The 14,431-nt window shown below is 37.8% G+C and overlaps 1 protein-coding gene across 1 annotated transcript in view; it reads right to left on the bottom strand.

The window, feature by feature from the left end:
- Positions 1–14,431, bottom strand: part of SUSD1 (sushi domain containing 1) — a 311,600-nt gene that overhangs the window by 175,767 nt on the left and 121,402 nt on the right. The window contains exon 8 of the mRNA XM_072598065.1: positions 12,491–12,677. Coding sequence (XP_072454166.1) covers positions 12,491–12,677 — 187 coding nt within the window. The remainder of the gene's footprint in view (positions 1–12,490; positions 12,678–14,431) is intronic.

Here is a 14,431-nt window from a genome sequence, read left to right as displayed (position 1 = left end):
GAACCACTCAGCTTTGTACTATGGAAGTAAATCAAGATGAAGACAGACCTGATTTCAGACACAGCATGGAAAAGTCATTTTATGCCTCCTACTAGTCTTGTACTCCCTTTGAATGCTCCATTTTCTTGTCTTTGAGTAGGCAGAACATGGTGCCTGAGTGATGAATCAGAGCAAGGCTGCCATAAAAAAAGCTCTGCAAAGCCCAGCAATCACACAGCTAACACTAACACTGAAGCAAATTTTGCAACAAAGGAACATCACATTTTCTTCCCCAGGTAGAAAACACTTCAATTTCAGCCAAAGACAAAAAATAGATTGGTTTTTTTCCCCAACACCCTGTGTGTTTATGAAAGGTCAAGATAGGATTTTGATCTCTCCATTTTATTCCCTCCATTTATTCTTATAAGGAGAGAGAGACAGACAGACAGACACAGATACAGAGGTACAGAGAGAGAGATAGAGACAGACACACAGACACAAACACAAAGACACAGATACAGAGAGATAGAAAGAGATCAAGACAGAGACAGAGAATAATGACAACAATAAGTCATTCTAGAGACAGAGTTGTCTACAGAATTTTAAATGTGACTAAAGTGGTGCAAGACAATTGCTTAGTTGAAAAGCCACCATCACAGAAAAAGTAAAAGGATAATTTTATTTAAAAAATAACGAATCATAGCAAGTTCAAGTTTTCTCCTATGTCCTTACAACTTTAACATTTTACGTAGGGATTTAATAAAACGATAAAATATTCTAGAACCTATGCTCAAGAATCACCTCTATCTATCTGATTATAACTCATTCATTTCAAACAATATAATCTTTCCACCTTCAAAATTGGAACATTGCCCAAAATGCCATAAGAAAAACTAAAATCTACCATAATCAAGAAAAAGTGCCCTAATTTTCCATATTTCTACCCAAAGCACTCTGTAATATTTTTTTGCTCTTTTATTTTCTCTTCCACTTCTCTCTAGAGAATTTTCTTTTCTCCTCTAGTTTTCATGTTGACCATGTACATTGCTTTTCTGGTTAGTTCATCTGTTGTATCGTTTCAAAAGTTGACTCTTTCGGTTGTCCCCACCTACAACCTTAATTCTTTATAACCTCTCCATTTTTTCCTTTTCTGTCTCATAATCCTGTATTACTATCAGCTTTGGAACTCCAGCTTCCCCAAATGAATGACTTCTCAAACACTTATCACTGACTTTCCTAAAATATGTTTATGAATCTCTTCTCTCTTCTCATAGCTTGCACCAAACTGTCAGAGGAACAAAAAAGTCTAAAACCTAGTACCCCAAAACTAACTCCCAGACAGACATCACTAGCCTGTAATCTAACAAAAGAAAAATATCAAGGTAGCATGATATTTGGGTAGATTTTAAGAACAAATCTCTTTTTTTCCTGTCTTCTTAATGATCAGACTCAATTTCTACCCAACTTATAGGAGCTGAGGGAAGGGAGGGGTAGAGAAACTCTCTCTGTAATAAAATAATCCTAGCAGTATTATTCATAATAGTAAAAACCTGGAAATAATCCAATTTCCAATGATTGGGAAATGGCTAAACAAATTATGGTACATGACACAAACGAAATATCATTATACCATAAGAAATGACACATATGGGAATAAGGAAGGTGAATCATGGGAGTTCCTCATGAAATTGAAGAACTCTCCAAACACCCTGATAAAATTATAGAATATGGGTCATTGTTAGCCCTGAAGAAATTGAATAAGTTTACCAATCAGAGTGATGAGATTACTGGTTATGGACCGTTATTTTGAAGACAGTTTATAGGATACAATGCTTAGCTAAATGATGAGTAGCAACCTTTTCTCATTGTATATAAATGCAAGCTGGCCCAACTCTCCGAAGCTTGTTGGATACTGAATATTCTCTCTAGCTATTCTCTTAGCGTTCTTGCAAAGTGAAACAAAAAAAGTGGGAATTTCTCCTTATCCCCCCAACTTTACTTGACCAGAATCTGCACTAGTAAGTTATAGGAGAAGCCCATAGCAGTGGGAGTCCTGTGCTTGCATGAAGCTTGAGTTCAAAATTCGAACACTTCAACCTTCTAGATGGGGGTACGTGGTGGGGATGAATTCCCTACGTATTTTTATCTTAGAATCCAACCTTTGAGGAGGGAGGAGAGATTGCCTGTGAAGCACCAATTTTGAATAGCTGTCTCATGGATAACTCTAAGCTCAAGAGTTCCTTGGTTTAAGACTCTGACACTGGACCCAAATTCTCTACTGGAGAGATAAAATTTCTGAATGAATCCTGTTCCTTGAATAAGGAATAAGACTGTCTGCATGGTTCTTGTATTGCATCCTACCTGGAGAACAGAGCCAGCAGTTCCAATGAAAAGAGAATGTGCTTGATTATTAAGTTCCAAAGAATGTTTAACCTTCAGTGGGAGTCTAACTATAAGGTGATACTAGCAGTTCTGCTGGGAAAATAACAAAAAGTTACCCTAAAAGCAATCCTAAGTTCAGTTCTCTTTTGAGGGAGGGGCACTGATGAGCTATATGTTTTATGCTTCTATTCATGGGCTCTTGTGAGTCCTTGGGGTTTTATGCATTTTCTTTAGAGAGAAATAAAGGGCCTATAGCCCATAATTATATTGTATATTGAGTACCTATGGAGGAATGAGGGATACTGCCACCCATCTTTGAGATACCCTAGACATGGCTATATCTAGGTTTTATCTGGAAGACTTTCCTGGACCGGTCCAGGTAGCGGCAGCTGGCCAAAAGGATAGGATCTGACTCTTTGGCGTCAAGCTCCCAGGATGAAGATCAATCCATATGGCTTAACTTAAGAAGGTAGATGGGTTGCATGAATAATACCCACCCCCAAAACAAAAGACTTATATGAAGTGATAGAGAGTAAAGAGAGTTGGACCAATATAACCATGTGCATGGACTACAACTAGAGAAACAATTATAACAGCAATAAATTCCAGGGGGAAAAAAATCACATCAGGGAAATTCAGAAGGGGATATAGAAACAAATGAGATAATTTAGGAAGATTGCATTGGAAAGAATGCTGGATCTGAACTGAGGCAAACTGTATATTTTTTAAAATCCTGTCTCTTCTACTTTTTACTTAAGTGACTTGAAATAAGTTTCCTTCTCTAGGCCTCAGTTTCTTTATCTGTAAGATAAGGGGATTGGACTAGATGACTTCTAAGCTTAATATCCTAAAGTATTACCCTGGGAGTAGTCTTAGGAGTTGGTGATGGTTTCTTGTAGTAAAGCTCATGAGGTGCTATTGTCTGCAATGAGTATCCTGGTTTTTCCAAGTCCTTTCCTCCCCTTTGTGAAGTACTAACAAAGTTCTCCTTGTGGGCTTATCAGAGAACATTGAATCTATTTTTTTTTTCATCCTGGCCTGTCTATTCCTATCTCCCAATACAGACACTGCTGCCAGAAACTGCTGTCTCAAGGATACTGCTCAAATGTAAATAAAAAAAACTCCAAACACTCTAATCTTCCAAACTTCACAAGGTCCTCCTCTGATCAAAAGAGGCCAAGGACAAAGCCTTGGCCAAGTCCCTCTCTTCCTCCTCACCCCCAAGTGATTCCTTCTCCAGGGCATGGTTGAAATGGCTTCTACCACTAAGCTGAAAGAAGATTAAATCCCTGGGTTCTGAACTGGCTCATTATTTTACAGCTAACTAGTCCAAAGGGCATGACCAAATTTTCACAACCAATTCAAACACTCTACCTATGTAATGTCACTCCAGTTTATTCAATGACTTTCAAAGATATCTAAATTGACCAAGGATCTTTTCACATTTAATCTAAAGATTATGAGTGATTGATTCCATAGAGATGTGCTCTCCCCTGATAAATGTATCAGGTCACAGAAGTTTTCATTTCCTTTAAGGGAATTAGAGGTGATCTGATTAACTGACTCAGTTCAAATCCTCCATCCCCTTGAGGTGGGTGCATGTGCCATACACACATGCCTGCAACATGCACACACACATACACACACACATGCAGATATACACCAGTATTTAAATATGTTTATTGATGATTCCAGATCTAAATTTATGATCCTCTGAAATGAAATGCAGAAAGGGAAGGAGTAGAAGGTTTTTGTTGTTCAGTCATTTCAGTTGTGTCTGACTCTTTGTGACCCCATGTGGGATTTTCTTGGCAAAGATACTGGAGTGGTTTACCATTTCCTTGTTCAGCTCATTTTACAGATGAGGAAACTGAGGCAAGCATGGTTAAGTAATTTGCCCAGAATTACACAGTTAGTAAGCATTGGAGGCCGGATTTGAACTCAGAAAGATGAGTCTTCCTGACTCCAGGCCTGGCATTCTAACCACCATGCCCTCTGACTACCTCAAGTCACCCACTTGGAAGACTTTAATTCAAGGACTAGATCCTACTACTATGTTTGTGAAGATAGCTATGGTCTGGCCCCTGTACTCCTACAGATTTCTTGTTGTTTGTCCTTTGTTTTCCAAAAGAATCAGTGATATCACAGGGTGCCTGAACTGGATTTAAGTGAGGCAGAGTTGCACAAAGTTGTCAACCTCACCTTTGTCCAGAGTTATTGAAGTCCAGGGACAAGACAAAAGACAGAACAACTGTCCATGGCCCAGGATGCAGTGGATAACCTTGGCATCTTTGACGTCTGACCAAGGTTTAAGTGCTCCACAACACCTGCTTCAGCTGTCTTCGTGGCCATTGGAACAAACTGTTCTCATCCCATTTCACTAGGGGAATTCTTCACATGTTTGTGTGAGTTGGGGGCAGGGGTCTACTCTAAGAATGCGAAGACTTCCTATAGAATTCTATTTAACCCCTGAATAAATCTGTACTTAAGCAATGACACCTTCAGGGACTGAATTTGGACAAATAAGGAATGTGAAATTACCCACTGTGGTTTGACATATTGTTTAAAAGATATAACAGGAGAAAATATTGCTTTTTTGCTTATGTGCACTCCTGCTGCTACTCCCCGCCCTCCCTAATTACTCTCAGGCAAAGATGTCAAACACAAGGCTGGTGACCTAGGCAAAACCTTTCCTTGAGCGTGTCCCAAACCAGATGGAAATGTAGTTCCTGGCTGATTTTAATATGTTCATGTATTAATTTTTTTAAAAGAAATAAACAACGTGTGGCTTTCCAAGTCAATATATAGCCTGCAAGGATCCATATGGATAGTTTAGAGCGACTACCCTTCCTTTCTACTTGAATTTGATACTACTGCTCTAAGGGAAAGTTTTAGCCATTTAGCAAACAATCTAATTAAGCATTTTTTCTCCCATCGCATTGTTTAGGATTGCTATTTCATGATTCAAAAAATCTTGCTCTTTTTTGGACACAGAAAAATAACGGCAGTCACCAGTATATTGTCAAGGAGCAGAAGGAAAGACTAGCTCTAAGATCAGAGATTTAACACTAGAAAAAATTTCAGTCACCATCTACTTCTATCCCCTTATTTTATAGGTGAGGAAGATGAGAGAAGTAATTTAACCAAAGTCAAGTAAATAATTAGTATAGGAGCCAGGATGTGGATACATGTCCTCTGAGGTCCACTGAACCAAACGGCCTCTCCAAGAGAACACAGCTCTTTCACAAACTACTCACCACACCAGGCTGGTGAAAAGCTTGGTTATCAAATAAACCTGGTTTCCTTGAGCCATCTATAATACGTATGTCTGGCACACAGGAAACATTTAATGACTTTTTATTGGTTGATTGAATAGAAACTACACTAGATACAGGCCTTTGAGGAGTCATAAAACTGCAGATGTTCAGAGCTGGAAGAGACTTTATGGATCATCTAATCCAACCCCTTAGCTTGAAAAATGAAATCCAAAGAATGGAAGTAACTTGCCCAAGGCCATAAATACTCATAATGACAGATACTGAACTAGAACCTCAGGTCTTTGGATTCCAAGTCCAGGGATTTTCTCATTACAGCATGCTGAATACTTAAAAAAAAAATAGAGTCCATTATATGTTATCATATTCAATTCAGTAGAACTTCATTATACTATACTTCCAGGGATATGTTGGTATATGTTTAACAACTGGCTCTCCATTTTTAAAAAATATTGTATATACACCACACACTTTTAAATTTAATCTACATTATTGACATTTCCTTCATCAATTTCTTTTTTCCTTTTTTTCCCTTGAGGTACGTGTCTGAGGATGGATTGGAACTTAGGTCCTCCTGTTTCTAGGGCTGCTGCTCTATGAACCATAACATCTGGCAATGCCCATCATTCTCTTAAGCCTTGACTAGAGGTATCAAACACACTGCCTGCAACACTCCCAGAGGCAGTCAAACTAGAAATTGGAAAATATTTAACAATATAAAGATACCATGCATGAATAATATTAATGTGTAGTTTTCTAAGTCAATATGCATATGGCTATAGGGGTTCTTATGGACATCCAGTGGCCCCCATTTCCATAAGACATTTGTAGTCTAGGTAATCAATAACAACAACAACAAAATCAGGTCCTTTTCTGCATCTTTGGCCAATTTCCAAGGTGTAAAAGGCTCACAATGAAAACTTAACAATCAGCGGTTGAGAACCAAAACAGCTGGGTCCATCACACCCCTGCATACCTCATTATTACATATACTAAATAATAGAACATAAGCTCCTTGAGGGTAGGGACTATTCATTCTTATGTATCCCCAGTGTTCCAGCTCAGGGCTTGGCACCTAATAAATGTACAATAAATGTTTGATGAATTAAGTTAAATATAATATGAACATATACCTACCCCTCAAAAAAAACTTGATATCAGTATATGAGGTGCTCATGGTGAGAATGAGCAGGCAGCAATATAATAAATAAGAAATTTGAAAGAAGAACCAGCGTTAATAATATCATCAGGAATATGCATGCATTAAAAAATGAGTGTAGAATAACAGGACAGTCAAGATGCTCCATTTGTATCCAGATGATGTCAGAAGAAATATAGGAATGCTCCTAGTAAGTTAAGTGAACTATAGGAGCCAATAGTCACCTGGAAGAGCAGGCAAAGATAGGATGCAACTGGCATCATTGGAAGGCCCATATAAATCGATAAGAATCATAGATTCATCTGAGTACCCAAATATCAATAAAGCACTATATAACAAAATCAAACAAAATTGTTCAGTTTTATATTTGGTATAAATGGTGAGTTTCACATGGGGCTTAGAAGAATATATGGTTCTAATAGAAAGCACGAAGGAAAAAAAATGTACTTGACTCTTTTATAGGTCAATTTGGAATGCAGCTTGATAATCATTTAATATCAATTTAATAACTTCAATAAGGGCCAGAGCTTGAATTAATCAATCAGAAGAAGAGCCTGGACTCAACAGCTTCTTTGTTCTCTGAGTAAACTCGGAGAATATCTCTTCCTATGTAAACAAGGCCAGACTTAAGAGAGTTTTTTTTCCTCTGTTTATAATCATTAAGGACGAAACTCTTAACTTGAGACACTATCTCAAATAATGGGACTTTTTCCTTATCTTAATATTTTGCAGACCTATACTATGTTATAGCATGTTAATGATTAAAAAAACACAGATATCCATGGTGGTAATTTCAATTGACAATTTTTCAACTCTTTTATCTTATTGTATTGACCACCTATTCAACTAAGAAAATTCCTTTCTCATAACATGGTTAATCATATATGGAGATCATAAAATTGAATGACCTACTTAAATTAATTTACTTCTTCAGTGCCATACCAATCAAACTACCAAAAATTACTAAAAAAAAGTAATATCAAAATACATCTGGAAGAACAAAAGATCCAGAATATCAAGGGGACTAATGAAAAGAAACACTAGGAAAGGTGACCTAGCCATACGATATCTTTATTATAAAGCAGCAATCATCAAAACCACTTGGTACTGGTTAAGAAATAGAGGGGTAGATAAGTGGAATAGGGTAGGTACACAAGTCACAGTAGTCAAGGACTAGCAATCTACTGTTTAATAAACCCAAGGATCCTAGTTTCTGGGATAAGAACTCATTATTTGACAAAAACTGCTGGGAAAACTGGAAAATAGTGTGGTGGAAATTGGATACAGACCAATGTCTGACACCGTACACCAGAATAAAGTCCAAATGGGTACACGATCTAGGTATAAAGGTAGATACTATAAACAATCTAGGGAAGCAAGGAATAGTTTATTTGTCAAATTTATGGAGAATGGAGGAATTTATGACCAAACAAGAGATAGAGAACATTATGAAGTGCAAAATGGATAACTATGATTACATCAAATTGAAAAGTTTTTGTACAAATAAAGTTAATGCAACCAAGATTAGAAGGGAAGCAGAAAGCTGAGAAAGACTTTTTACAAGAAGTGTCTGTGATAAAGGCCTCATTTCTAAAATACATAGAGAACTGAGTCAAATTTACAAGAATACAAGCCATTCCCAATTTATAAATGGTTAAAGGAAATGAACAGGCAGTTTTCAGAGGAAGAAATTAAAGATATCTATAGTCATATAAAAAAAGCTCTAAATCACTATTGATTAGAGAAATGCAAATCAAACAACTCCGAGGTACCACATCACACCTATCAGACTGACTAACATGACAAAACAGGAAAATGATAAATACTGGAGAAGATGTGGGAAAGTTGGAACAATAATTCATTGTTGGTGGAGCTGTGAGCTGATCCAACCATTCTGGAGAGCAATTTGGAATTATGCCCAAAGGGTTACAAAAATGTGCACACCCCTTGACCAGCCATATCACTTCTAGGGCTGTATCCCAAAGAGATCATAAAAATGGGAAAAGAACCCACATGTACAAAAATACTTGTAGCAGCTCTTTTTGTGGTGGCCAAGAACTGGAAATCTAGAGAATGCCCCTCAATTGGGGAACGATTGAACAAGTTATGATATATAAATGTAATGGAATATTATTGTGCTATAAGAAATGACAAACAGGTGGACTTCAGAAAAACATGGAAAGATTTATATTTATATGAGCTGAGTAAAGTAAGTAGAGCCAGGAGAAATTGTACACAGTAATAGCCACAGTGTGGGAGACTGTTTTTGAAAGACTTAGCCCTTCACAGCAATAAGGACCTGAAACATTTTCAAAGGACTTGTGACACAAAATGCCATCCACATCCAGAGAGAGAACTATGGAGTCAGAATGCAGAATGAAGCAGACTGTTTTCTCCTTTTGCTTTTATCATGGTTTCTCCCATTCGTTTTAATTCTTCTATGCAAAATAACTAATGTGGCAATGTGTTTAATAGGGATGCATGTGTAGAACCCATATAAGATTGCATGCTATCCTAGGGAAAGAGGGGAAGAAAATTTCGAACTTATGGTAGTGATTGCTGAAAACTAAAAAATAAATTAATAAATTTGGAAGAAAAAAGTAAATTTGAGTGATACAGACATGCTAAGTTGGGATTGTTCTAAAACATATTTAAGACTGGTCATTCTTTTATCAGACAGTCAGAACTTATGTTTTGGCTTCATGCAGCACGTATCTGCCAGCTTTAAGGGAATAAACAATATGAATTTACATATCACCTAATCTGTTTATGTCCTTTAACCGAACTTTCAGGTCAACAGGCTCTAATTTGTGAGCTAAAGGGAACAATGTGACTGTGGTTGGGAAAAAGAAATGACCTTTTTACATGGAACTGTAAAAGAAATGAACAGTTTCTATGAGCAAAAAGAAGGCCTGCAGGCAAAACTTGTCAATCTTAACTGAGTATAATTTAGAAGGAACACCCACCTATACCAGTTAAGTGGTCATTTAACAGAAAAGTAATTGGTGAGAACCCTGAATATCTGTTACATAGACCTAAAGAGTGGCAAATGGGCTTGTAATCAAAGACAAAGGGGACATCATGGGAGTTAGGATTTTTTTTTTATTGTTTTTTTAGTTAATTAATTGGCAGCCAGGGGTAAGAATTAGACCTGGGTTCAACACACACACACACACACACACACACACACACACACACACACACACACACACTAATCCCACTCATTCAGATCAGAACTTTGCTGATAATTTTTAGTCTTCAAGAGTTGTCTTGTCCAAGCTTACAAAATTAGAGTTTATCAGAGAAAGAATTTAAACTCAGATCCTCTTAACTTCACTGCTATGTTGTTTGTCTTTCACTCTCTAAGAGGACCGATGACATCCATTGGTGTCTGGTCTTTTTCCTTTTCTCAATATTTTGTAGACATATACTATGCTATGGCATGTTAATGGGAAAGAAAACACAGATATCCTGGGTGGTGATTTCAATTGACAATTTGTCAACCCTTTTATCTTATTGTATTTACCACCTACTCAACTACGAAAATTCCTTTCTCATAACATGGTTAATCTTATAGGGAGATCATAAAATTGAGTGAGGCAGAACTATGCAAAATCATCAGCTTCATAGGTCAGAACAACTGATAGTGGCCCTGAATGCAGTGGGAGACCTTGGCCTTTTTAAGCTAAGGTCTTTCCCAGGTCTCAGTTTTTCTTCAGCAACACCCATTCAGTAATTAAAGGCTAGGTAAGATTTGAGGCAAAAGATGGTCTAGTTTGCCTTCTCAAAAAAAATCAGTCTGGGAGGGGAAAGAAGACCTTTCCTCAAGGTTTTTGGCCAGGACAGAAACAATTGCTATTTACACTCACTCTGAGCCATCAAAACTCAAAAGCAAGTAAGGCTTAGGCTGGGACCTAGTACTGACCAATCAATGAGAGCCAGAGTAATTTGAATTTAAAGGTATAGGCAAGTAGCTACAGTTGAATCCCAATGGGCTTTATCAAAGCCTGATTTACCAGAGCTGTATTTCGAAAAATTATAAATGCAAGCTATGTGAGACAAATTGCACCAGTTTAAAAATAACATTAATAGAATAAATAAGTAGGGAAGAAAAAATCTAACCTCCAAACCCCAAGATCTCTTGTGAATTACAAGCAATTAAAATTTATATTCCTTTGGGTAAAGTAAGTATGTGACTACCCATGTGGACAGAGGGAGAAGAGCAGTAGGAGGAGAAGAAGAAGGAAGGAAGAAGGAAGGAAGAAAGGAAGGAAGGAAGGAAGGAAGGAAGGAAGGAAGGAAGGAAGGAAGGAAGGAAGGAAGGAAGGAAGGAAGGAAGGAAGGAAGGAAGGAAGGAAGGAAGGATGGAAGGAAGGAAATAGCATTGCCCAAATGGAACTGGTTAGTTGAGTTCCCAGTGGGGCAGCTACTAATACTCACAGATTGTTCTTCATCCTTCATTATCCATTAAGTAAGGTTCTTTCTCTGTCAGTACTTGAGTCAGGATGACCTGAGTTCAAATCCTACCTCAGACACTTAGTGTCTGTATGACCTTGGAAAAGCCATTTAATCTGTTGGCCTGCCTCAGTTTCCTCAACTATAAAATGGGCAACTAGATGGAGCAGTGGATAGAATGCCAGTCCTTGAGCCGGGAAGACTCATCTTCCTTAGTTCAAACCTGGACTCACACACTTACTATCTGTGTGACCTGGGCAATTCACTCTGTTATCTACACCAAGAAAGCCTCTTTGTGAACCCATTAAGGGTTTTCTTGGCAGAGAACCACAACAATAAAATGGTGATAATAATAACACCTACCTTCAGGCTCATTGTGAGGATCAAATGAGATAACATTTGTAAAGCAGCTGGTGCATTATATGGCACTTAGTAGGTGCTACATAAATGCTAATTATCATCACCATTATTATTACTAGTGACTAATATTACAGCATTTTGTAGAAAGGCCTCTAGTACAAAAATCTTATTTATTTTGCATACTACCTTTACCCACATTCTGCAATGTGCTTCTAAGGGGGGTTCTATTTTTCTATAGATCTAGATCTCTGTTCTTCCAACAATGACACACTACCACGGTTCATTCAGGACTCACCATTATCAGGCTCTTTAAGCACCTCAAGGCAGCAAAAGCTAATGGCTAAGGTATCTCTTTTTTTTAAGCCAAGGCTTCTAATATTCACTTCTAATCAACAACAAAAATCCACACATTCTATCAATCAGTCAGCCAATAAACACATTTTAGGGTTAAGTATCTACTACTTACCAAGCACTGTGCTAAGCACCAGGATACAAAGAAGGGCAAAAGACAGATCCTGCTTTCAAGCAATTCACAGTTGAATGAAGGAGAAAACATGTAAACAATTATGTAGAAAGAAGATATATATGAGATAAATTGAAAAAAATCAACAGAGAGAGGGCACTAAAATTAAAAGGAGTTGGGAAAGATATCCTGTAAGAGCTAAAACTTGAAGGAAGACAGAGAAGCCAGGAGACAGTCATTATAAGGGAAAGTATTCTCCCACTTCCCAATGTGCTCTGGAGCTGGATCATCTAAGTCAAGAAGCCATATCCCACCCCCAGACACTCTAGGAGCTTCCCTACATTACCCCCACTTTGATAGAAGGGAGTAGTCTATAACCTCAGGGTCACCCATTAGCACAACTTCTCTACCACTTACCATCTGTTTGGATCCTGACATTTACAGGCACAGAGAGCCTAGGAAACGTAATCCTAATGGCCACGGTATAGTTGGTACCCTGATGAAGATGCAGGCAGACCTCAGGCTCCTGACTGCTTGTGGTAAGATTCAACAAGTCCTCATGGACAAACTCTATCCCATCTCGTTGCTGTCCTTGAATGTGTATCTGTGGTAGGAGATGAGTTGTCAGGGTGCTGGATGAAGAAAGATCACAGAAACTCTTTTTCTTGAACTCTGACTCCTGCCCTCTCCACCCCACCCCACCATACTTCATTCCACACCAAACTACTTAGCTGAAGGAGTTGTCATGAATGAATTGGTCACCAGGCATCCATGTATCTAAAAACAGGATCCCACAGAGTGATTAGTAAAATGTTCAATGTTCATTAATTTGATATTGATGACAAATCATCTAATACTAGAGGGTTAATAAAGTCATTTCTGTGTAGCCAACCCTTTTCTTCTAAACAAAAGATGACTCACAGTAAAGACCTTTGCTATATTGTTCTGTAACCCTCTACCAGCAGGTAAAGAGTAAGCTATTCTAACTTCCAGCTCTCATTCGGGGTTGTGGGGCATATGATCTCAGGAATAAATATTAGTGAAAATACCATAATGCAAGCAAACAAATCTCTTTTTTTAACTGAATACGTGCCTAAAGAAAAGATGTAGGAGAACAAATATAATGTTGTTGGTCAGTTGTTTTTCAGTTGTATTCAATTCTTCATAACCCCATTGGGGTTCAAAGATACTAGAGTTGTTTGCCATTTCCTTTGGCAGCTCATTTGACAGATGAGGAACTAAGGGAAACAGGGTTAAATGACAGCTAGTAAGAGTCTGAGGCCATATCTGAAATTACGAAGTCTTGGCCCAGTACTCTATCCTGCCCAACAAATACAACAGTGATTTTTTAACAGTTAAAATAACAGTTTCACTGAGCAACAGTTTAAAAAAATCAATAACAAATATGATACTAATTTTTAAAAAAACTTGTTCATTCTTTAAAATTTTCAGTAGAGGCTTGGCATGGTTACCTATACCTATACTCCCTTCAACTAAAGCTATTTCATCACTTGAGCTCAGTATGGTTAAGGCCAATCAAAGATCGGCATTAAGTCCAGTCCATACAAATATGAGGGACCCCCCCCCACACACACACGTACATGTCATCCCTCACAGGAGCATGGAGACACAAAGCTGCCAAAGGAGGGGAAAACCAGTAAGGTTTTGGAAATGGAGCAGGTCAAAGCTTCTGGACTGGTTCATAATGGGGTCAGGTTGCTATACTTCCAGCCTAGCCAAGATAGGGAGAACCCACTTAAAAATAAATGAATCAATAGATAAATGAGTGAATAAACATTATAACATTTTAATAATATTAAAATAAAAATTGCAATACAAACTGGCATATGAATTCCCTATATTAATGATTCACTTTTAATAGTAGATCTTTCCTGAATCCCTCAGTTATTAGAACTGGATTCTATAGAGACCATCTTCAGTAGGATTTAATCCTGCATCTATAGTTTTCAAAGAACTCTTGCTCCTCCTCTCCATTTCATAGAATTTGGAGCTATAATCATCATCAAACACATCTAAATACATCTAACGGGATGGGGTGGGGAGGATTCAGTTGCATAGATCAACCAAATCACCCCCATAGAATTTAAAGTAACTAACAAGCTGCTGTATTTTGATCCTTTTATCACGTGAGCTAGGCTTTAGACAAAATGTGGGAAAATGTCCTTCATCTGAGATGTCCTTAAAAGCCCTACCCCAGTGCTTTTCATTGTGTATCTACTTGTGGTTTAGTCATTTTTCCAATCCCACCCTACTCTTCATAACCCCGTTTGGGATTTTCTTTGGCAAAGGTTCTAGAGGGGTTTGCCATTTCCTTCTCCAGCTCATTTTAGAGATGAG

Source organism: Notamacropus eugenii, chromosome 3, assembly GCF_028372415.1.
Source record: "Notamacropus eugenii isolate mMacEug1 chromosome 3, mMacEug1.pri_v2, whole genome shotgun sequence".
Taxonomy (NCBI): domain Eukaryota; kingdom Metazoa; phylum Chordata; class Mammalia; order Diprotodontia; family Macropodidae; genus Notamacropus; species Notamacropus eugenii.
Note: the sequence above shows the minus strand (reverse complement) of the source record. Positions and strands in the feature narration are given on the sequence as shown.